Raw genomic sequence first — 24,397 nt, 5'->3', positions numbered from 1 at the left:
GTCAAAAACATGTCCAGGTCATATTTTAGCCCAGATGGAGAAGAAAGAAGAAGAAAATTATGTGTATTTTCAAGGCCATTAAGATTGCTAAGGCATTATCTTCATGACAATTAAGCACACCAATTTCTCAAAATTAAAAAAAAACATAAACGCAGGTGTAAGAAGTCTGGGGTCAGTATGATTTTGAATCCCTTTGGGACTAATGCCCCACAAGGCTGTTTACTTGATCAAATATTGTGAAATATTATCAAGAACCATTTTTTATTTTTATATGTTTTAAAATGTATTCCTGGGAATTCCGAGAAGCCATTAAGTCACACAATCCTTCAGAATTCATTCTAATGCCGATTTAGTGCTCAAAAAAACATTTCTTTTGTGTGTTGTAAGCGGTGTTACTTAACTATTTTTGTAGAAACCATGATGTTTTTTTCAGGATTCCTGATGAACATAAAGCACTGCCCCCAAACCTCTGAAAAGTGGTGTATATAAATAGAATATACTGTATTATTTAATGATATATTAGAATTATCCTAAATGTTTTCATTTGCATGAATAATATATTTTTTAAATATGCAAGTCATTTAAAAATATATACAAATTTAAATGTTAGTATAAATGAAAAAAAACTACATTTTTATTCAATTAATAAAAATCTAATAAGGAATATTAAAAGACATGCCCAAAAGCCAAAGAGCATGGACTATACAGATTTGATGTCCTAATTTTTAGAAAATTAATGAAAACATAAACTTTAAACTCCTATGAAAAATTTCACATTGACATTTTGCACTGAAACAACATGTTTTCATGAGATTCACCCAGGACCGCTGGCGAGATGCGGGTGGGAGGAGTGCTGGGGTCTGAAACAAGAGAGCAGAGCGGCTCAGTGGATGTAATCTCTGTGCTGACTTATCAGAAACACATTTGCTGAAGTAAATCGGTAAGCGCCTGCAATCACATATATATGGGGCAACAGGCCAAAAAGCCCCTCTCAGCCTGTACGAAGCGAGCCTCTCCAGGTCCCCTTTCAACCTGGGACCCCCATCTCATTCTCATTCGATTTTTCTTCACCTGTCCTTCTCCCCGTCTCTCCGTAGCCTCACAGAAAAATAATAAGGCTTCCTCCCGCGTCCCTGAGGGCTGCGCTTGCGAGAGGGGTCAGAGCGGACCCCGCTCGTGCAAAATCCAGCCTCTCTCTCCTTAGCGGGCTGTCAAGAATTTAAAAAATGGAGACAGGCTGAGAGAGGCTGAGGCAATTACTCATTTACAGTCTGTATAGACGTTACTGAAAGCTGCCTTCCCTGGGCTGCAAAAGCAGCAAATGTGTTTCCAATTAAAACTCTTGTGTTTACATATTCCGCATTTTCTATTGTGTAATTGCGAGATTTATTGCAGGCCTGTTGTATTTCCTCTGGGGCGGAAAATATGGTCGCGAGGCGTGAATATGTCACATGATTGGTGCCAAGCACAGTACACAGTACTCTCTTAAAATTCGATCAGCGAGGCCGGGGAAGCAGGCCGGCGCGGTCCGACTTCGGCCATATGGGATTACTAGTCATAAGATATAAATGAGCGGTTTTGGACTGCGAGAGAACAAGTGGGTTAACGCTGAACGTGATCCAGTTATGGACGTCCGTTGAGGTCCGCTGCACAAGCACCCCAACACGCTGTACATATGGCCATACGTAACGCACTGAACAACAACACGCCACATGGAAGGCATGCGATCTGGCCTTTGAAACCAACACCAACTCTAAATCTATTTAATGACACAAGAGATATGAATAATTGCAATAATGTCCTTGCGGTTTCCGTCCGCCTCCGTCCCCAGATCCCTCATGATGCACGCTGTTGTCCAAAACGAAGGCACGCTCATGGCTTAGATGTTTCGGAGCGGAACTTGGCAAGCGCCGTTTGGATCCACGCACTTAAAGGCTTGTCGTCATGGTGATTTGTCTTAATGCCCATGCGACCCAGACCCCTGCATCTGTTTTCCTTTCTCTTCCCTCTCTCATAATCGGCTTAATTATTTACCGTTAATCATTCATCATTCAGAACTGGCTCATTGAGGCAACATATTTAGCAACCTGAAGAATTTAAGGGGTCTTTAACCTCTTATTTGTCCCTGCAGAATCAGGGCCGACTCACTTTACAAGCGCTAAATGAACAGTAACAATTCATCGTGATCCAAAAATGAAGATTTAATAAACATAACACTGCCCTCGAAACAGAAAAGAGGGTAACTTGCTAAATAACTGCTCTTGGATGATTTTAAACTAACAGTGCCCTCTTCTGGGACGTGGGAGCGTCACAATTGGACCACCACTCAAGATCAGCCATTTTGTAGTTTTAACATGTGGCCACGACCACTAAAACTCACACTGACGTTAAGCAGACTTTCCAAGAAGCGGATTATTCCGACCCCTGTGCGACCACCACCGCCGCGTCCCAAACAGACACTCGCAGCGAACGGTGAAGACGCCAGTTGTAATGTGAGGCATGTGTGTGTGAAACGGGTCTGAGGGTCTCGCAATGCTCGGCACGACTGCGGTGCAGCGGGAAAAGGATCTGTGTGTGTTACGGTATGTGGAGCTGCGAGTCAGCCAGAGTTCCACAGACACACACACACACACACACAAACAAACGTACACACACGTCTGATGTTCCCAGGAGAGAAAGAGAAAGATATGCCAAAGCTCCACCACAGCTCTTAGTGAGAGGTGACAGATCAAGTAGGAGGACAGGAAGCGGTTTGCCTCTGTCTGCAGGCCTTTCTGTAGCAACAGCTCACAAAAGTGCTAAAATAAGACTGATTAATGGAGAAGTGTGTCATTGAGCCATACTGAACCACACAAAAATTATGACGGCCAAATGGATCGACTGAATGTACCTAGGACGGAACAGATCGACTTAAAGGGACAAATGGAGAACAAAGAAATATGAAGTTTATTTTATAAAAGCACTTTCAGCAATTCTTATGTTCACATTTGATTCTGGAAACGCGTTCTTGTCATGTTTACAGTTGTTTTACGATATTAAGGTTTACATTATCGTGGCAAAGTTGTCAAATGAATACAGAAAACTGTATGGACTGTATGGAAGTAAACTGTGTGGACAAAAAAAAGTTTCATTGAAGGTCTACGGAAGTCACTTTAAAGCAACTGAATATTGGTCAACATGGTGAGTTTGCGCCAATATTTAAATCTGGTGGTAAATCTTTTGTCAAACATTATTTCACTTCACTCCAAAACAACACTTAAAGTTTAACGATGAATGCTATGAAAAACATCAGGTTTTAATTGATGTACTCCGTTTCAACCTGAAAAGCCTCCAGTGAAAATACAACCAAGCCACCTTTTCTGCATTTAGATACTTTGGATTGAACCGAAGACATTCCCCCGTAAACAGGCAGAGAATTGTTATGTAATGCTCTGTGGTGCTGTAAATACAGACGCTTTCATCCGAAGTGACTTACAAATAACCTGAATACGGTATGACGTCACATACCCTCAGGTGCATGGCATCTTGAACCTTTTTCAGTATTGTAATATTAATAAATACTTGTTGTTCCGGCACCAAAAAATGTTACTCTAACAAAAAAGCTCAAGTTTCCTTTGAACTGTGAACTGTTTAGCTCACAGAAAATGTGTTCCAGGTGTTCACGTCAATATAGTTTTTCGGCAGTCTTGTTGTGCGCTGTTTGTCGTGAGTGATCATACAGCTTTGAGATGTTTGAATCATTTCATTGAAATGTTAGATTTACCTCAAAGATCAGCTAAGCTGAAATTTGTCATGCGCATTTTGTCATATTACCATTGATTCTGTCCTGTTTCTTTGTTTGTATATCAAGTCAACCGAAAACTTGCCTGTCCGCTGCGTTTTAAATTCATTTTTCAGTCGGGACACAAACCAGGAGACAAACAACTGTCAAAATCAGTCATACTGTGTATATTCTAATGGAAAAATTAAAGAAAAAAAGCGCTTTCACAGTTCACTCGAGATCAAGGCTCTCTTTTTGTAACAGACATGATATGAAGTGAATGAGAACTGATAGAAGGTTAGGAAGGGTTAATAAAAATGATTCATTCGGAACAATTGCTCCCTTGAATATTCAAAAAGTCCTTGGCTTTGCTTTTATACATTAGTCTTAGAGAGAAGCGCAATTTATGTTTTTTTCCCCTACAACACTAATTTGCGAAATGTATCAAGGACATAAACTGGCTGAACCGAGATGCTCAAACAGATACAAAATATGATATGAATGCCCATGCAGAATGTCCTAGCAGATGTTAATATAAAGCACAAGCAACACCCATCGGTGCAAAAGAAAAGCAGGGTCAACAAAGCTAATCATATACAAACACGCCAGAGCAAGCATTTAGTGCATTGCCGGTCTTTTGATTTCTCACATACATAATTCAGCAGTTAGGTAACTTACCACATCAGATGAGATATGCTTTCATCCAGATGAATAAGCTTCTTAACCTGAAACAATGAAAAACGACAGTGTATCATATTTCTGCACATCTGTTGCCTTTGTGCTGACTTGAATAGTAGGCTATCTGAGGTGTTTGTGTGTGTTTTACCGTTCAAACGGATTCGGGATTTTTGTAATCCCTGGTTATCTAGTTAATTTCTTACACTGTTCGTTATACTTTACCCTGGTTTAGTAATTAATCCTCCAGATTTCAAGATTTCATACTGCAGCCTACATCTGTAAACAATGGTTTGGCGTTGCATTTTGCACGTTTATTACACGAGTTAGCGCTTTCAACGGAAATGTCGCAACCCTGGTTGTCTTCTGGGATAAAAAGTAAAATGATGGTGTTTATCATAACGACAATTAAGCCGCTTGGCGTCGTTGTTTAATATTTTTAACGGGGTAAACAGCGCGAGAAAGTTTATCCGATTATACAACGTATGTAAATATTTAATGAGGTCAGCGCGGAGGCTGTTTTTGATTGGCTGGGAGCTGTTCATTAGTTTCCAGGTGTAAACTTATACGGGTTTTTAAAAAGACGTTAAAACAAAGCGAAAAACTTCCCTTTGAGTTACATAAAGTTATTGGACATTTTAAATTATTCAACGAGCATAATGGTGTGTGTGTGATTGTGTTTTGTAAATAAGTTACATTATGTTTAGTTAGCAGTCTATAATATTTTGATTTTTCTGCATGCTTGGTTTTTGGTCGACTGTTTCTGAGGGTTTGTTCTGAAAGTTATAACAACTCATGTAAATAATTAGAGAAGAGATTAATATGTGATGGTAAGGCAGCACATCAAACTAAGTGTCCTTCTCTCTCATTTCCTTCCAACGCTGAAAGGGCCAAATAGCTAAATAAACCAAACATCTGCTGGTGGATTCATGTAAATTCGAATGCATCAAGAGTATGTTTAGGTCTATAACGCACAAAAATTGCATTATGTAAAGGCCGGAGGTCACGTTGTACGATGTACAACGTATAAACAGTCATTTCACAAGTACAACAGTCCGCCGAGTCGCCCAAAGCAGCATTAATAGTAGTCGATCACAATGACAAACACAATTTCATTTAATTCATTTAGAACATTGAAAAACTGACAGATGTATAACATTCACTCATCCGACTTAGGTTTGATTGAAAGCTCTTCTCCCTGGACGTCTGGAGGCCATCTTTCCAGGCTCTGATCCAAGAGGCAACATCTGGCACTATTCATCTCTTGCTGCGATTGCTTTGGTTCTGACACATGTCCACATGCTGACAGGAACACACTCTACGGTTTTTAGTTTGTGTGACGGGCCTCTGGTCCCGGTCCCGCTGACACTCGCGGCTTTTGTTGTCTAAACGGACGTCTTACCCGGGCTTTGATCGTGGCACTGAAACATTCCAGCATGTTTACTTCTGAGAACGATGCTGTTTAAATATTCATGTCTGGTCAGTTTCACTTCCACTGTGGGCAATTCATTCTGTGATGACAGACAGACAGACAGACAGACAGACAGATAGACAGATAGATAGATAGATAGATAGATAGATAGATAGATAGATAGATAGATAGATAGATAGATAGATAGATAGATAGATCACTGTTATGTTGAAATGAAGCAGATAGGTGTGGCGTGTGTGTGTGTGTGTGTGTGTTATGTATCACCAGCTGTCTTTCATTCACTCTCACTTGTTGGTAATGTTAAACAGGGGTAGGGCAGGGTGTGGGGGCTATTGCGCTTGCTCATATGCTTTACTGAGTTATTCATGGTTTCCTGAGGAAATGACAGGAGCAGAGGGGGATTTCAGCCACAATAATCCACCTTCAGTCTTGGATTGATCAGATAGATGCCCTGCATCCACAACGCATTGCAATTACATTACTTAAAGCACACCGAGAAGTGGTTTAAAACACATGCATGTGAGTGAGCTGAAAACATCTGTTGCATAAGTCATCATTACTCAGCCCTAATTGAATTTGTCAGTAACTTACTTATAATTGATGACAGAACAGTTAGAAATGTGTGAGGCTGCAATGCCAGCTAAAGACTAAAACTCTGAAACAGGCAGAAAAAGCCCAGAACCACGACGATAACTCGGAAGTCTTGTTCCTATGCACACAAATCCGCATAACAATGACATTTTATGGCATCATCGCAAAAAGGAACCAGGAAATTAGCTTCCTCGGATTTGTTTGCAACGAGGGAAAAAGCATTACAGATCAGATTTTCATCTGACAGAGACACAAAACAGAGACGAATTTATGTGTTCGAAATGTAAAGACAATCTGGATCTGGATATTATCCGGATATGAAAGTTATTATCCGGATATTAGTGGCTGCATGTCAATGGGTCTTTTCCCAAAAATAAAGCACATGAGAATCGTGTGGATTTTCAATTTAAAGTTTAAGATGAGTACTTGTCCTTGAAACGACTTCGAAACTGATTTATTTGTGTTTATCTCCATCTACTGGCTAAAGTGTGTCAGTGCAAGCAGTCAAGCAGAAGACATCAACAAAATAAGTTTATTTCAAACGTATATATATATATATATATAAAAAAATTAATAAACATACAGCTGTTTCAGTATCTACTGCCCACAAAAGATGCTACAGTAAATTCCTTATGAAAATACATACACATTCCTTCTACAAATACATAGCAGTGTTTAAATGAAAGATTACATCTATTAGATCAACTACTGAGATCATTAAATGCACATCACAACCTGCAGACTTACGTGCAGCTCAGATGAGAGATTGTTTATTTGCACAATGCTTTTAAAATATGCATCATCTGTCATAAAGCATAAAGCAATTGGGTTACAGACGGTACTCAGTACAACGGAAAACAAGAAAGTTACATTAAATCTTTTTCTAACCATGTTTTTTCCCCAAATGACATTGGATTTCAATGGCTGACGTTGCTGTGGCAACTACATTAAGATTTTGCAGCTGTGACTCGTGTGTTGCAATGCAATGGAATGGTGCTCGTTCTTTCCCTTCAATCATCTGAACGTTTCATGGCATGGCCCTAAGTGGGAGTTCGTCGGTTCAATAAAACCTTTTAAAATACACGTAATATTCTGCCAATCCATCTAAGCGAAAATCATTTAGCCTCAAAAGCAGCTTTATCTTTTCTGTGAATGATAATATTTAACAGGAAGTGTGACAGAATTTAAAATACGATGACAAAATAGTAATTGCTTCAATTTAAAAGTGTACGTGTAAAGAAAATATTACTTCATGTGTTCTACTTCAAAAAGTAATGTTTAATTCAATGTTACTTGCGATTTTTGTCAATATAGTTTCTGCACCAATAATATATCAGAAATGGACATAATGGTATTTGTTCCCAGAATAATAATGAAATGTGCCAAACAGAGATCTTTCAACAAGCTTCATAAATGTTATTATTAAAATATAATAATGAATGGTCTTGATGTTGGTCCAGTGTATTTTGTGCCTACGAGCAGGTTCCCACACCTGCTTGAGATCTAGCAGCACATTGCATACATTTAATACCAGCTATTTAAAGTGAATATGTGGTTAATAAAAAAATATTTTGATATATTATAATTTACTCAAAGTATAAAAGTGATTTCTTTATCTTTATCTAAATGACTATAGGGCAATATCCCACACCTTTCTAGACTTTTAGGATCATAAAGAGGCAAAAACATCAGCAATATTTGTCTAAAAAATAATAAAGCCCTTATATTAATGCAAATGAATTTGGTCGTGCAGTTAAAAATGGACAGAGTAGTAAGGCCGTGTTTAAAGTGTCATAAAGGTCAGTTTCTCAGTCAGTAAGGGTCCAGCTTAATTCGCCTGTGCAGGCAACAGGTGAACACCATTCCACAGATCTGAAAAACACACAGAGATGACTTAAAATGCATCGAAGTAACATGGAAATGATAAAGATTGGTCTTTATATTGCATTTGACAGGACAAGATGGCCATCAGCCACATTTTCATGTCTGGTGGACATCTGTCTAATAAATACAGATAATATCTTATGATGCTTGAGATACTGGCAGGCTTCAGGCAGCAGAACGTTCCATAAAAAGAGCTTTGGTTTAGCATTTCTTCTTTTCAATTGGTTCAAGACTTCATAGGAATAGTACATGCAAAAATAAAGATTTGCTGAAAATTACCCTCAGGCCTTTCTCCGGATGTAGATGAGTTTGTCTCTAAAATTCACCAATGGATACTCTGCAGTGAATGGGTGCCGTCAAAACAGCAGTTAAAAATGTAACCGTAATAAAATAATATCACAAACAATACTATTCAATATCAACATTAAGTCAACCAATTCAAGTTTTGGACTGCTTTTGCTTATAAATGGTGGTGATCTGTGAAGACACTATTATAGACTCAAATTTTAGTTGAAAGCTGCAAGCTGAAGGTAGAAAAAACTAAATGATTAATTTGTTATTACAAACATGAACCTTTTTTACTTAAAGCGACGGCACCCATTCACTGCAGAAGATCCATTGGTGAACAAAATTTGTCCAAAACTGTTCAGAAACAAACTCATCTGCATTTTGAACGGCCTGGGGATGTGCACATTTTCAGAAACTTTTGGGTGAGCTATTCTTTTAAAAATATTTGAAAAGCCTTGTGGCGACTGTTGAAACTCTCTTCATAAAAGGCTCGCAGGAAGAGGGAAGCGGTGTGCAGTTACTATGGAAACCGAGGTGTAAGGCAGCCGGTAGCTGTGTTGTTGTAATTGGGTCAATTAGCATGTGTGGGAGTGTGTGTATGTGCACGTGTTTATATGAAGGGAATATACGACATGTAGGCGCATTCAGACCAGCGCTAACTCCCGTAATGAAGACAGCGTGAACATTCATTTACACACTTCCCTATTTCAAAATAGGACTTCGCTTTAAAATGTCGCCATGATTGGGGAATAATTCATAGCCACAATCTTCAAAGGCGAGTTCTTGTGGTGCATGTTTTGTTGTAAAATTTGTGGCAGCCTAAAAAAACGCCCTGGGATATTCCTCGATGTAATTGTGGGGAAAACAATTAAAAAATATGTAGGAGATAAAAATATGAGAATCTTTCAAAACCTTTGCAAACTGTGTCTAAAAATTACAAAACATAATAAAAGAATTAAGCGTTTCAACATCTATCCAGGATTTATTTTTCCTCTCTCTCTCTCTCTCTCTCTAGCCAGGTCCTAGGAGGGCTCTTGGTGGGCGATCATTTCTACAAATATGATGGAGCCTCATTCTACCCACAAACACAGAAATAAACCAGAGCTGGAAGTGCAGCTCAATTCAAGTATTTCTTTGCCTTAATAATGCTTTACTATTATGGGAAAAACCATAAACTCTAAATTGGTTCATCTGTAGTTAACTATAGGGTAAATGTGCCTGTAAGGACCTCTGGTTCATGAGTGTTTTTAGAGGTTTCAAATGAACGTCAGAATAGGATCTGTAATGTGTATGTCACTATGTGCTGGTTTAGGGACTAAAAATGGGGAACATTCATATGCTAGTTCATGAAACTTGCTTTTGGTACATTGTATCTAAATGGATTTATTTCACTTCATTCATAATTCTATACTAAAGTCCAGATTTAATAATATAGGTTATTCAACTTTTGAAACCCATTTTTACCCCACATGATATTCTTTCTTTTGAAGATATTTTACAGAATGTCAGAGTTCCTTTATTCAATACAAAGAAAATTAAAATTAACATTTTGTTGTGCTTGGGGTTAATAAATAAATAAGTAAGGACATTCATAAGAACAAACGATATATGGGGCCAGTTAGGCCAAACTTGGTGCAAATAAAATAAAATGTCCGTTTTAGTGTTTAATAACAGATATATGCACAAGAGATTTAAAAATACAGCAAAATGTATCGGTTTCAGCAAATAATTAGTATAGTTGAAAAGTCTGTGGTTGGTATGTGAAAGAAGTCACTGAAGCTCACAGAGACTGCATTTATTTGGTCAAAAATAGAAGAAAATATGTTTTAAAATATAATGCCATTTCTGTGATGCCAAAACTAAATTTGTCATTAAAAAGGTTTTGGAAAAAATATATATTTTGTATGCTTTATGCCTCTTTTTATCATTTTTGGAGCTTAAAGGCCCCGTCCTTGGAAAACATTTTCCTTGCATGGAAAAGAGTATCGTAGAAAATCTACAGAATAACTTCCCTCGTGTCCATTTTTCATTTTCAGTCTTAAAAAGCTCGTTCTTCTCACGGAGCTCTCCTCCATGTCATAAAGCACTGAGTAAGAAGCTGTCTACCCGCACTTCTAATGCTACTCCAGAGAAAAATAAAGCCGGATGAAAGTGGGATTAACTGCAAGGGAGAAAGGCTCCACAGACAACAAACCCAGAGATGGAACTTCAACACAATCAGCAGACCTACACAAAAAAGGACAAACAGTCTTTTTTTCTGAGCAGATATGTTGACACCTTTGAAAGTTCTCCCTTCCAGCAGTCTGGGTCCGGAGGGAGGGATACAATAGACAGGAAGAGAGAAGCCTGAAATAGAGTGGACACATCGGGAGTCCCACAGCAGGTGGCAGGTAAAAGGTTATATCAGGTAAACGGTCAACACAGTCTACTTATTCTCAAAAATACTGTTTATACATTAGTTGGGAGTTTTTGTTGTTTTTTTGCCATGCAGAATTCAGCATTTGTGCAGTAAGAATGCTGGTTTCATGCCAAACACGTACACTTAAGTCATACAGAAAGCATGAGGTGGACATGAAGTGACAGGAACAAGGCACATGCACAGATACACACACACACACACACACACACAGACATGAGCACAAACTCAAATGGCCAACCTTCTGATCACTTCAGGAGTCAAACATTGGCACTAGCCAATCAAACATCAGAAAAGTCTTCTTCCTCTTCTTTATAAAGCAGATAAATAAAGCAGGCAGTCAATACTGCTCCTACCAGCTACACCACACACACACACACACACACACCAACAACAGATAAGAAAGACAACCAAAAAGAAAAAGAGAGACAGACACACAAGACAAAACAGAGACACATGCTGTAATTTAAGACAAACATTACACATCCCTGAAATACAGTGTTTACTTCAGACAATCTGAGAAAAAGATGTTCAGGGAAAGATAAAGTGTTGATGTATGTTGTCATTTTTTTATAGCAGGGGAACAGAAAATCAGTTCATTTGCACAATTTGTGTAAATAAACAATTTACTCGTTCATTTTAACGAGTGTTCTTTTCTGATATTACATGCTGCTTCACTGCTATGTATTTAGCTTAGCTTTTTATTAGGTGCATTTTTCTATTAGTTAAACCTAATAAAAATAATTAAGACATAATTTTTAGACACTGATTTATAATTTCTGATATTATAATAAGCTAAAAGGAAAACCAAACTTCTTTTTCTTTTCTGTTCCTCAGTGACTTCCATAGTATTCTTGTCCTATATTATATAACCAGCAGCTGTTTGGTTACAGTCCTCCAAACATCTTGTGTTTAGCAGAAGAAAGAAATGTCATAGAAGTTTAGGACAACTTGTGGGTGAGTAAATGCTGACAGAACTATCCCTGATGAGTGTAGCTTGTGAAGCTAGTTTTAAAGACGTTTCTTCAAAGATACACTGCTGCGATTGCACAGAGAAGATCAAATCAAACATTTTGTTACAGTATGTTATGAACATGAACCAACAGAGCAGAGCAGCACTGTATTTACAGCCATAATGACACTAATAATGAAAGATCACTGAAGAGGATCAATTTAATTAGCGCTCCCTCTAGAGAGCCGCTTCAAGCTACACTGTGGCTTTTTACAGTAAAATCATTACATTAAATTCAACACAGGATTTATTTTTAGTCACCTAATCACTCCAGAGCTTTACATTTCCTGGATGAACCAACCACATGACCAGCAGCTGAGACCTTGATGCTTATCATAAAGTCCTGACATACTTACGGTTATAGTTTTAGGCATCTCCTTAAAACCCGAAAATAGGTTCACCTGATTTTTAATCTGATAGTTGACCTCAGGAAATGTATTAAAAAATTGCATCTACTAAGACTAACATCCATTATGAGGTAAATAGATCGCATCCTACATACACTACGATATGCATACGACACACTGCAAACGTTTTTAGAAGAATAAAGTGCTCGAATAGGTTGCAAAAAAAGCAAGATGTGACTTTAATCTCGCATTTCTGAGTTTTTCTTGTAAATTTTATATTTTACAATTCTAACTACTTTATCACAGAAAACTTGCACTTTTCATATTGCAAATATATATTCCAACGGTTTGTTAAAAGCTAAAGGTGTGGCTTTTTCCGCTCAGTTCTAACAAAAATTGAACTGTGAGACATACACTCACAATTTTTAGAAAAAAATACATACTGTGAGTTTACATCCTGCAATACAAATCCATTTCATATTATATAAGGGAAAAAAAATACAAAAATATTATTTACAATTCAAACTATTAATCCATAATACTGAGAATTAAAGTTCAAATTGTTAGAAGCTTTTTTCTGCAATGAATAAATAAAAAGCTAATGTAAAAATGTAAATAAATTTCAATACCAAACAACAAAGCACCACTACCCACTAAAAAGAGAAGGAGTCGGATAAACTTCTCAAAAGTCTAATCTTTGGTCATTAGACATCGCTCCGAGCTCAGAGAATCAATATGAGGTCGGAGCTGGAGTCACATTTCAGTGGTGTTTATATACAGAGTTTATTCAAAGGAAACAGATCAATGGCCCTCTGCACCCCTGCAGTGAATGCAGCACTCTCACTGTGAGATCTGCACTTAAAGCTAAGAGCTCTTTATCTCCCTTTCTTTCATTTTCTCAAACCTGCATGTGGTCTCCACCTATTTTTACCCAGCGGGCAGTGCTCTGCGTGACTACCGTGCACATTACCGGTCGAGGGCAAAAACAGAGTCCATTAAACGATTGCCCGCAGGTCATTGCATCAGCTATTTTAGTGAAGGCTTTCATGTTATTGAACCGCATCAGAAGACCTCAATGATCCATTGTTCCTACTGTTTCTCTGAGATACGCTTCACAATAATTGGACATAAACAAAAAAAAAATTGCATGCAGGCTATATACATGTCGAGTTGAGCTACATAAATAAATAAAGCATGTTTTCAGAACGTCATTTCGTGTGAGCTTTCCCTTAACTTGCGCAGCACACCTGGGGAGGGGCGGGGCTTACCTGTAGACAGGCCACGCCTATCCCCACAGCACCAATAATGAGCAAGTGATCTGCCAGGAACTGCTCCAGTTTAGTGATACATCCGCCCTGCGAGAGACCACAGCACTGTTAACTTCAGTTTAATGTATCGAGTTCTTTTCAGCGTCAACACGCGTATGTGGATGTGTAAATTGATTTATTTTGCAGACTGATGAAGAGTTACTGTTTTTGTTTTTTTTTATTGTGTGATTTACTAGAGAGTATCGTGGATACTGCCACAACATATCACGTATAGAGTACAACTAACGGCCCGCTAGAGGCCAGTAAAACCAGCGTGGTATTGTATTATGTATCACACCGGAGGTCGGTTCCCAAAGAATATATGCAGAGAGCTTGGCAGCCTTTAACTGTAGTGTTACTTCACACTTTACAAGCTCATATATGTTACCAGTCACACCTGCTTTGCTCACAGCTGTGCTTTCTTAGTCTAAATGACTCCCAAGGGGAGTATCAGACACTTCATAATGATATGGTTCGCTGGCGTATTGTGGTTCCCACAGACAATGAGGAAGAATCCAAGCATGTGTTTTGTAAAGCAAGTTAAGTGCAGATGAATAAACACGTGTTTTGTGTGGGGGTTGATTTGAGGTTAACAGTGACTGACCCACCTCCACCTTGTAGATGTTCGAGGGGTGGTCTCTCTTTCCACACTGATGGGTGATGGTTTTACAGCAGCTGTCAGGGACCAATCGCTTCTCTGCATTTTGGGACATGATGTACACGCTGTGCGTCCAGTCAGAGGAGTTGTTGCTCCCACAGCACTTGAACTAAAACGTAAAATTGAGGGATTTATGGTTAGTTCAAGATCGATTGGGATCAGTGTGCAAAGTGGTCTGGTGTTTTAAAGGTAACTTTAAAGAAACTGTGTTTCTGCACTTTGTTCACAGCAAGGATTTTAGATGACGTTTAGGGGCAGCAGATTGCTGAGTGCATCTAGTTTAAATTAATGTGCTGGTAGTTAAAATAAAATAAAAATAATAATATAGCATTTTATTTTAGTATAAAACAGAAATTAATTAAGATGGAATAAGCATTGAATAAAAAATAAATAAAATAAAAACTACTTCAACAATATTAAATATAAACATACAATGAAATATTAAGCATTAAATAAAATTAAAGCAAAATAAAAAGACATTTTATTTTTTAATAAAACAATACAAAATAATAAACAAAGCTACTAAATTCCAAACTTAAAAAATGTTTTGAATAATTTCATTACCATCACACAAAAACTGTAATACATTTTAAAAATCATTTGCCCTACACACATACTCTTGTTTTTGTCTGTGATCAAATTATATGATAACAATATTTGTGTTCACAGCAAAAACCATGAGTAAAAAGGGTAAGAAACGCTTGCTGTTTCTCACATCCTGCTGTAGTCTGTCCACAGATTGAGTGATGCTGTCTTTTCCAGGTTGGGCATAGTTCTCCGTCATCGTCTTGCTCAAGTGCTGCTTCAGCTCTTCACTCAGCTGCAAGAGACCAAGAGAAGAGAAATGAACAGAAAGATAGAGAGTGAGCAGTACACAGTGTCATCTGTCAAATGTCTCATCTCAGCAGTCGGGTATAGTCCTACAACTAGATCCATCATAAAAGCAATTTGGAGGTTGGATTAGAGCTTTGTTTTGAAGCAATATTGTCTAAAAGTGTGTCTAGGTTTACTCACAGCCTGGTAATAAACGTAGGCCAAAACCCCAGCCACCAGCTCAATTAGGAAGATCAGAAGCAGACAGGAGAAGTACTGTAGGAACAAAGGAACCAATGAACAGTGTAAATACAATTAATACAAAAAAAAAAATCAAACATCCTCTTCAGAAAACAGAAAATCCAATCATTGTCCCTCTAGATATGCTAAATACAAATTGTGAAATACTGATGGAATAATTATCCACGGGAAAAACACATGAAATCAGTATTATAGAAAATAAAGAACGACAATTAATGAAAGAAATATAAAAACGAAATAAATAAACAGATGTAACTTTATTTAACGTTGATTTAAGTTTAAGTCATTAACAATAAAAGCACTATGGATCTGTTGTTCAGAAAATGTTCAATTATTATGTTTTATTTGCCTTTGTTTTTAACAAGAGCATTTTAAATGGCTTCACTCCAAAAGAAACAATATCTTACAAATGGGTTGTTTATTCACACATCAACAATCAACATCCAAAGTGTAGCCGTATTTTCCCTGTCATGGGGATAGAGTAAATAAAACTGGTTTCTAAGAAATGTCTTGCTCAGAGCTGGCAGAGGTGGAGATGCCTGACAGATGAAAATAAAAGACACAGTGACATTTTCCTCAGAGGAAAATAAAACAATAAATGACTAAACTGAATAAGCCGTCACAGTTTATTGTTGGGGGAGAGAGAGTGGGTGATAACAACCCAAAATCTGCCTTTGAAAACGTTTACAGAGAAATATTTCTTGTGGTATAATTGAAAACAAACCGAGCAACGGAGAAATGTTTTCAACGCCATACGTAACTCAGACCAGCCACATCTTTCTGCGAACACACTTATTTCTATTTTAATTGCAATGAGCTGAAAAGTCAGTTTCCATCGCAAAGAAATTAGTGCAACACGATGGAAAGAAGTCACAACATAACAGAAACAAACCACAACTAAATAAAATGAGTGCAAAAAAAATGAAACACAGCAAAATTAGAACATCATAACTGAATTAGTTCTATGCGTTGTGTTGTCACAATTGAATTATGTTGTACAGAATTTGTTGTGTTTTGCATTACTGGGCCATCACACTAATTAACAGCATTAAATATAAGCAATGAGCATAGATGTGCATTTATGAAACAAACACTGACCGAACCACAGACCCAAGAGACGCCACAAAACAAAGTAGATGTGTGTGAGAAAAGAATAAAATTAGGACAAACAACCTACACTGCACACACACGTTCATGCATTTGGCAATTAGAGGTCGGAATAAAGGACAGGAAGTCCAGTGTAATTTAGATAAAAACCAACACAAGCGCTGTAGCGAATGAAATGAACCGATTCAAGGTTATTCAAACAAAGCCGCGCGCCGAACAGCTGTGGACCTCACGGCAGCTGTCGCGTGTGGACGCTTCCCTACGCATTTATAGGTTTTTTCCAGTAATGAAATACACAAGGCAGTCTCCTCATTACTAATTCCTAGCGAGGTGGCGCTCCTCCGTAGATTCATACATCTGAGCGGGAGCGGGCTATAAATAGCACTGCTGCAGTGGCACTCACAACCTTGCTTGTCTCGTTCTCTCTTTCGAACAAACACGAGGTACTATCTTTTATAAAAAATGGCGAGAAAGCAGATGGCTGTCAGCTCATTTGTCACGGCTGCCGTGGAGTTGGTTCTGCTTTGTCTGTGGACAGTCCGTGCCGCCCACCTCGACTTATAACCGAGATGACCAAAAAGAAGCCGGGATCTAGAGCAATTATATCTAATGAGCGGAGCACAATGGCAAAATTGGCACAACGTGACGTCCTCTCATTCATCTCTATTCTCTCACCGTGGACAGACAGCTCCTCTGCTCACGTATGACGGCACAGCAGCCCAAGAACCCGGTGACCATCACCAGCCCACCCGCCAGGATCAGGATGTAGGCGGACACGGCGAATGTACTGGAGGCCAGCAGGCTCAGGTACTCTCCTTTATCAACCAGCGTCCAGATCCCGACACCCATCACAACCCCGCCGCCCATCTGGAAGAGAAAAACACATTTCAACAAATCAGGCCGCTTGCTCTAACGCCTTTATGACACGTTTAAATGGGTAAAACGCAATCAAACTCAAAATGTCATTTAGCATGAGTAAGCCACAAAAATATCCAGAATATTATGACAAATATGAATACATATGACAGCCCGTATTTTGAAGCCTTCACAGTGAAATGTCTCTTACTGAAGAACGGGGCGGAGCACACACATACATGATCGGTTTAATTCTCAGCATCAGGAAGAGGGAAAAAACATATATAGACACAGTTTTGTCATTAGTCACTAGTTTAGACTGTTTCTTAACAACGTGGATTCTTGTGATGTTTTTATCAACAGTTTAAACTCTCATATATATATATATATATATATATATATATATATATGAGAGTTTATATATATATATGCACACATTTACATTTATTTTTATTTTTAAAATTGAAGGAAGAGGAACTAAGGCAAATAGATGAAATTAAGTGAAAAAATAATTGATTATTTTTATATTCATAATAAAGTCGAAAATAAAGACAGTCGTTTTGGATAAATGGCACTGATGGGAAGGTAGCTGCAGTAAAAAAAAACAAAAAAAAAACGATGGTGTTAATTATATGTATCAAACTGAAAGTCCGTTTCAAATGATAAACAATTATTTCATCGCTTGACAGGCGTGCCATTATTTAACCAACTCTAATAATCATTCATTTACTCTGGGATTTCAGTACAGGTTAATTATCCACCTGTGTGGTGCTGTGCAAAGTAAAGACTGTGTTAATCTCTATGCATACACACTCATTTATCTTTTTCTATCCAAGTCGGAAACTGAGGAAATTCCAAAAAGTCTCCCCCCTTTAACACTTCCAGCTCTTTCCACTCAAACAGCAACTATCACCAAGTGCTATTGTCTTTTTAATACTCCCTGAGCTGCCTGCATACCACACACAGCCAGGACTCTCTACCAAGAAATCTGCCCTGAATGAATCACTAGAGTGTATGTTTAATGTACTTCAGAGGTTGAGCTTCAAAGGAATCGTTCACCCAAAAATGAAATGAGTCAATACTTACTCACCCGTGTCAATCCAAACTTGCATGACTCTTTTTTTTCTCCACGCCACAAAAAAAGGAGAATATAAAGAAAGTGAAAGCTTTAAATGCATACGGACCACTTTTATAGTGCTTTAGTGTTTTTTGAAATCAACCAGTGCATATTCAGGACTTGTCTGTTTGTCTGGAATGACATGAGGGTGAAATTATGTCACTGTGGGTGGACTATCCCTTTAAATCAGTGGACGGTTGTGTATTCTGGTTTAAGGTGTGGTTCTGAATCATTTCCTGGACCTCTTTTTTGGTCCAGGATTCATGGAAAAAATTTATCTGCCTGAAACCGCAGTAGAGATGTAACTGCAAAGATTTAATTTAATTAAACAATACTTCATACTGAGAAATGCTTTTCCTCAGGGTTGCCTTTCTCCACTCCAGAAACAAATTTAACTCTAGACTGTATTAGTTGAGAACAAGAGAACAAGAGCGAGAAGATGATGGGTCAAGATTAAAGCTATCAACATCACGCTCTTTCATTCACATAAACACTTTTTCTTCCATCCCCTTATCATTTGTCTTTCACTGCATCTGATATTTCATAAGAACGCTGCTTACAACAGAATGTGGAAATAACATATCACTTAATGCAAGACATAGTGAAACAACAGCCTAAAATCAACATTATGACTTTAAACCGTTGCTTCAAAATCTATTGAAATATTCTTGTGTGCATTTCTCTCATGATTCAGACAAAACTGTGTTTTTACTGGGGAAAGCTATATTTAGGATAGAGCACTGCTGTTTGATAAAATACAATAAAATGTACTTATTTATGAGGAAGTTTATATAATTGAGGAAGTTATGTGGATTAGTTGTGGATTACTGTGATGTTTTAATCAGCTGTTTGAACTTTCATACCGACGGCACCCATTTACTTGCAGAGGATCCATTGGTGAGCGAGTCATGCAATGCTACATTTTTCCAATGTGGAAACAAACTCATCTGTACATCTTGAAGGTGAGTACATTTTTAATCGTTGTCTCATTTGAGACTCACCCAAAACAGGAAGTTGAAAACGAAGAGGAGGTACTTGAGACACACCGTGATCCAGTCGTCCTGCTCATCCTTGTACAAGCTGCCCATCGTTCCTGTCGGTGAAAAGAGACCAAAAGAAAAGAAGTGGAAGAGAAAAGAAGTTCTCATGAAGTGGTGGTTGCTCTCTCTTTGTGAATTAACGAGGCAAAACGGGAAAAGGACAAAGAAGAGGAGGTGGGCAGGAGCGTAAACAGGCTTTTGGAGAGATGGCAGTCAAACACTGTTCTTTTCCATGACATGTTAATTAACAGCTGTGGCCCATGGGCTTCTGCCACAGACAGACGACATGCTCACGTCTCGGGGCCTAGTGTGGAGGCGGCGCGTGTCAAAACAGCAGCCATGTACGGCCGATAAAATGAGGGTGTTTGGTTAGAAATGGCTGAAAACACAACAAAACTACCCACACTGCTGGTTTGAAACATCTTGAGGATACCGAATGCAGTACCAGATTAGAAAGGTGACTGACACGCTCTGTTTCAAAAATTAAACTACTATATATATATAAAACAACCTTGCTATAATGGTTTTTATAGCCTGGATTTTCACAGTAAGACCCATCGATTTCTTTCAGATCCTGAGGCATAAAGAAGTTGTTCAGAAGGCCTGAGGGGACGTATTGATCTGCTGATCACGTGTAAATGTATGGAGAAAGGCCTCGCTGCGTGTCAGCGGTAATCACTTAGAGTGCTTTTACTAAAGGGTTATATACCTGTATTGAGCGGTAAATACAGATTATTTATAACGGTGACGGACTCCAAATGCAGAATTTTGAATTTGAATTAGGATTTAGTACAAAATGATGTTTTATTCATTGCATTTGCATTTATGATTCACCCCGCCGTGAAGGTCTGCCTGATGAAGACAAACTACGCTCTCATCCGCTCTGCTGACAGGCCAGTGGCTTCGGCTGGGACATGGACACATGCAGGCTTCCCGTCGTCACGGGTCACCACAAGCATTCAAAGAAGTGTTTCAACTATTTTAAGGAAGCCTTCTTATTTACTCTATACGCCGATTTACTTCAAAGGAAATGTTGGATTTTTAAAACATTTTGTACTATAAGTGCTATTTTATTTAGATATTATTTACATTACATAAAGACTACCAAAGACTGAAAAAAATCATTTGTTTTGTCTTTTCAACAAAGTAGAAAAGTTCTGTAAAGTAGCTTATTTGGTTATATTAGGCTTTACTTCTAATAAAGATGATTTTTAAACGTACAATTACATATAGTGTCTTATTAAACATATTTTATAGTGTATATAAGTCAAGTGGCTTTTTTTAGTAAGTAACATTCAATGTAGCATTTCTTTTTGTTTACAAAATGTGTTGATAGCATCATGTATATAAGGTTAAGGTTAGAGGAAGCTGAAAGGTTCTTTGGTCTCGTGTTACTATCGCTCTGTAACCACATTGCTGTTTAGAGGAGTTTTTTTTTGTTGTTGTTGTTGTTGTTGCTGCTGCTATGCAACGAGTGACACTTTCACTCAAAAACCTGTATTTTTTTAAAGCCTTTTCGCTTTTCATTTCTGAGCCATGTGACTAAAGAGAAAAGACTTCTCTGTGCGTGTTGAATTATTTCAGTTCACGTTATGATATCCACCCGCGTCGCTTTCAACACCCCGCGTGCGATGAACGCAATGGTGGTCGTTCAGAAAAAAAAAAAAAGAAAAGACGTGGTGATTCAACGCAGCCGATTCCTTTTCTTTCTTTTCTTCGGCCTTACACTTTACCGCGTCGATCCTGCGACACTTTCCGCGCTCAAGAGCGTCCACGAAATAAAACCGCGATGCACACTTTAGTATTTTTTTTCCCTCCCACTAGAACCACCTGCTCTTTTGGGACAAGCGCCGCTACCCTTTTCGTCGCGCAAAGAGAAAACGTAGCGCGTTTAAACTTACCTTGACGGTAGATAAGCGTGTTTTTCGGCCGGGCAGCGAGGCTTGTAGCTCCGCAGGCGCGTGTCCAGTCGGCGGGGTATCGGAGGGTCAGCGCAGGATGTGAGGAGGAAATGTAACTACAGCCCGCCCCTTCGTTTCACCAGATTAAATCCAGCGAGCTGTTCATCTTTAAAGGCTGCTCGTGGACTAATAACTGTTATTAGTGCTTTTAAGTAAGTTGCTTTGTCCCGTTCTTTGAAGAAATCAATTGTTTTCCTCTCCTGGGGTTTGATTTGAACCGGGCTCACGTGATGCTGAATATAGTAAATAAAGACTTTTTAACTGAATGCAACTGTAAAAACCTGTTCATCTTTAACCTGTGACATATTTAGGCCTGGATTTAAAGGGATAGCTCATCTTTTTCATGTTGTTAAATAAGATCAAAAATGTTGGTAACCATTGACTACCACATTACTATATTATTACTGTATTAAAAATGATGTAATTGTGAGCAAATGACAGATTTTTCATTTCCGAGTGAACTATCGCTGTATATTTATTATAAATTTGCATCTATAGGATTTAATTTAAATAAGCCCGATTCATATTTTTTAAATGCATACATTAAAATTGCTTAATATCAGCAAAATATGAACATGATATGGCATGGTTAAAGCATGCATAATAATAAATACATTTCAGTATGAATTATTAGTAAGTTATGAAAGTATAATTATCTGATAACATAAAGAAAGCTTATATTTTATAAACAAAAATATTTTATTTTATTCACATTTATTATATTTTAACCATGTCATATTATGAGTAACATGGATAAAGTGTATATTTTTAATACATTTATTATTGTATTTTAATCAAGTTTATTATATTTAACCATATTACGTGAGTCAAAATTATATTATAATTCATCAGGAAATGGGCATTCCCTACACAACACGTTTCTTATTTTTGTGATCAGGTTTGTTTGTGTTGCATTTGTGTTTTTCACGTCACTAACATTATTTCAGAGTCATGTAAGCTTCGAAAAAAAAATATAGATTTGTCATAAAGATTCTTTTAATTATTTTAAGTACCTGCATCTGTCAGTGTCCCCCAGCTGTGATGAAAGCAAGGACACGGCAGGGACAAAATAAATTATGCTTCCCAACGGACGTCAATAATTCACTTTCACAAAATCCTTCACATTATGGAAATAATCCCGACAGCTTCTCAATGCGTCGAGATATTTGATCTCAAACGCCAGTTGCGAAGTTCCTCTGTGCTCCTTTCTCTTTCAAACCTCAATCCCGGTAACCTAATAAAGTCAAAACCCCATTATGAGAACACACGCCGCCATAGGCAGCGGATATAAGCCGCAGTCACCTGTCTGTGACACGGCTTTCCAGCTGAAACAGCATTAGAGAGGAAAAACGTTATCCATCACGTCTGAATTAATGGAAAGAGTCTACTGAGAGAGCGAAGAAACCACTTAAAGCGAGAAATGTCATCGCCGATCTGTATTCTGGCTCTGCTGGGGCCCCTAATGGAAATGAGCGCCAACTAAAGCATCTGCATCTTCTGTCTGTTTTCCCTGATAAAAAAACATCTGTAGATCGACAACAGACTGCAAAGTTGTCGAATCGGATGGAAATGCAGGTACGAGCGGTGACATGAGGGACAACAAGCATGCAAACACCGGGAAGATGGCAAGAAAGGGTGAGATTAATAATGCAGCACATGACAGAGAACTTTGAAAAGGAGCTCAGCCTATTGAACTGATGCTTATCATTGTGATTCCCGCCTGGTTCTGTCTGGTTTTGTCTGCCGCTCCCCTGTTATTTTATTGTTGTGTCCTCGTGCCGTCCTCAGTTGTAATCTGTTAAATGGCACCTTCATGGCGGACGGCAGGGGCTTGTGTGTATGCGTGTGAACGGACGCATGAATGCGGCCCCAGGGACAGTGAAAAGGACAAAAGAAGCCCACCGACTCACAGATCAGACATGTACACGCACACGCTTCCTCCATGAAGTCTCAGGAAAAGGCTTTCATTCAGCAGGCTGACGACAAGGCCAAGGACGGTCCCGCTGTTTCAGAACCGTTTCAACACTGAGATAAAGACATTCAACCGAAAAACTGTTGTTGTTGTCGTTTAAGGAGTAGTTCACCCAAAAAAGAAATAAAATTGCTGAAAATGCACGCACCGATTCAGGCCATTGAAGATGTAGATGGGTTTGTTTCCTTTAAGAACAGATTTAGAGAAATGTAGCATTACATCACTTGCTCATAAACGAATCTTCTGCAGTGAATGGGTGCCGTCAGAATGAGAGTCCAAACTGCTGGTGTGTGTATATATATATGTGTGTGTGTGTGTGTGTGTACGTATGTTTAGGTTTGTAAACAGCGCTTTATCTGTTTATATTTCTCTCTTGATTTAGAAGAAACAACCTTTTCACAAGAGAAAGCACTTTTCTAGAGGACTAGTGTTTTTGTTGGGAGTTTTTATCACAATTCTGGATTTGTGTCATACAAACAAGCGGTTTATGGATTACTTCCATTACTTGTGGATTACCGAAACGTTTTCACCAGCTGCCCGGGCTCTTTTTTCCCCGCTGGCACCCATTCACTGCATGCAAAAGATCCGTCGTTGAGCAAGTGACGTAACGTCAAAATTCTCCAAATCTGTTCAGATGAAGAAACGAAACTCATCTGCATCTTGGACGGCCTCGGGGTACATTTTCAACAGGTTTTCATTTTTGGCTGGACTGCTCCTTTAAGAGCGAGATGACACAACTGAAAGCAAAAATATGTGCGATTCAAGCATGCTTACTTGACACAAACAATCTCAATGCCAGAAAAAGAGCGACAGGCTTCTGGAAATTCAGAAAATAATTAGTGTTTTGCTGTTCGCTGCCCACATTTTCTCCTGGATATGTTTTAAGCGCGCATGAGTGTGT

General features: G+C 38.4%; 2 protein-coding genes across 4 annotated transcripts in view; both read right to left on the bottom strand.

Moving 5' to 3' along the window:
• Positions 1-4,589, bottom strand: part of sema3aa (sema domain, immunoglobulin domain (Ig), short basic domain, secreted, (semaphorin) 3Aa) — an 88,469-nt gene extending 83,880 nt beyond the window's left edge. The window contains exon 1 of the mRNA XM_043236733.1: positions 4,439-4,589. The gene's annotated coding sequence lies outside the window, so the exon portion shown is untranslated. The remainder of the gene's footprint in view (positions 1-4,438) is intronic.
• Positions 4,590-6,976: 2,387 nt separating this feature from the next.
• Positions 6,977-21,590, bottom strand: tspan11 (tetraspanin 11). 3 transcript variants are annotated; one of them, XM_043237848.1, is made up of 9 exons: positions 21,465-21,590; positions 19,525-19,616; positions 17,227-17,418; positions 15,385-15,459; positions 15,086-15,190; positions 14,321-14,479; positions 13,674-13,760; positions 11,288-11,405; positions 6,977-8,330 (listed from the first exon to the last, which is right to left on the bottom strand). In XM_043237848.1, exons 2-8 carry the CDS (start codon positions 19,609-19,611, stop codon positions 11,328-11,330), a joined length of 783 nt encoding a protein of 260 aa, XP_043093783.1. In that variant the 5' UTR covers positions 19,612-19,616; positions 21,465-21,590; the 3' UTR covers positions 6,977-8,330; positions 11,288-11,327. The 3 variants fall into 3 exon arrangements, with proteins under 3 accessions (XP_043093783.1, XP_043093784.1, XP_043093785.1); XM_043237849.1 differs by lacking the exon at positions 11,288-11,405 and having other exon boundaries at positions 21,465-21,585; XM_043237850.1 differs by lacking the exons at positions 11,288-11,405; positions 13,674-13,760 and having other exon boundaries at positions 21,465-21,589.
• Between the last annotated feature and the right edge of the window lie 2,807 nt (positions 21,591-24,397).

The sequence above is a fragment of the Puntigrus tetrazona genome, chromosome 4 (assembly GCF_018831695.1).
Source record: "Puntigrus tetrazona isolate hp1 chromosome 4, ASM1883169v1, whole genome shotgun sequence".
NCBI lineage: Eukaryota > Metazoa > Chordata > Actinopteri > Cypriniformes > Cyprinidae > Puntigrus > Puntigrus tetrazona.
Note: the sequence above shows the minus strand (reverse complement) of the source record. Positions and strands in the feature narration are given on the sequence as shown.

Excerpts from the sequence above, each read along its gene's own strand:
- tspan11 (XM_043237848.1), bottom strand. The coding sequence starts at position 19,611 with ATGGGCAGCTTGTACAAGGATGAGCAGGACGACTGGATCACGGTGTGT. Across the intron at positions 17,419-19,524 it reads TTTTCAACTTCCTGTTTTGG|ATGGGCGGCGGGGTTGTGAT; the intron begins GTGAGTCTCAAA and ends TTTCTCTTCCAG. Across the intron at positions 15,460-17,226 it reads AGAGGAGCTGTCTGTCCACG|TACTTCTCCTGTCTGCTTCT; the intron begins GTGAGAGAATAG and ends TTGTTCCTACAG.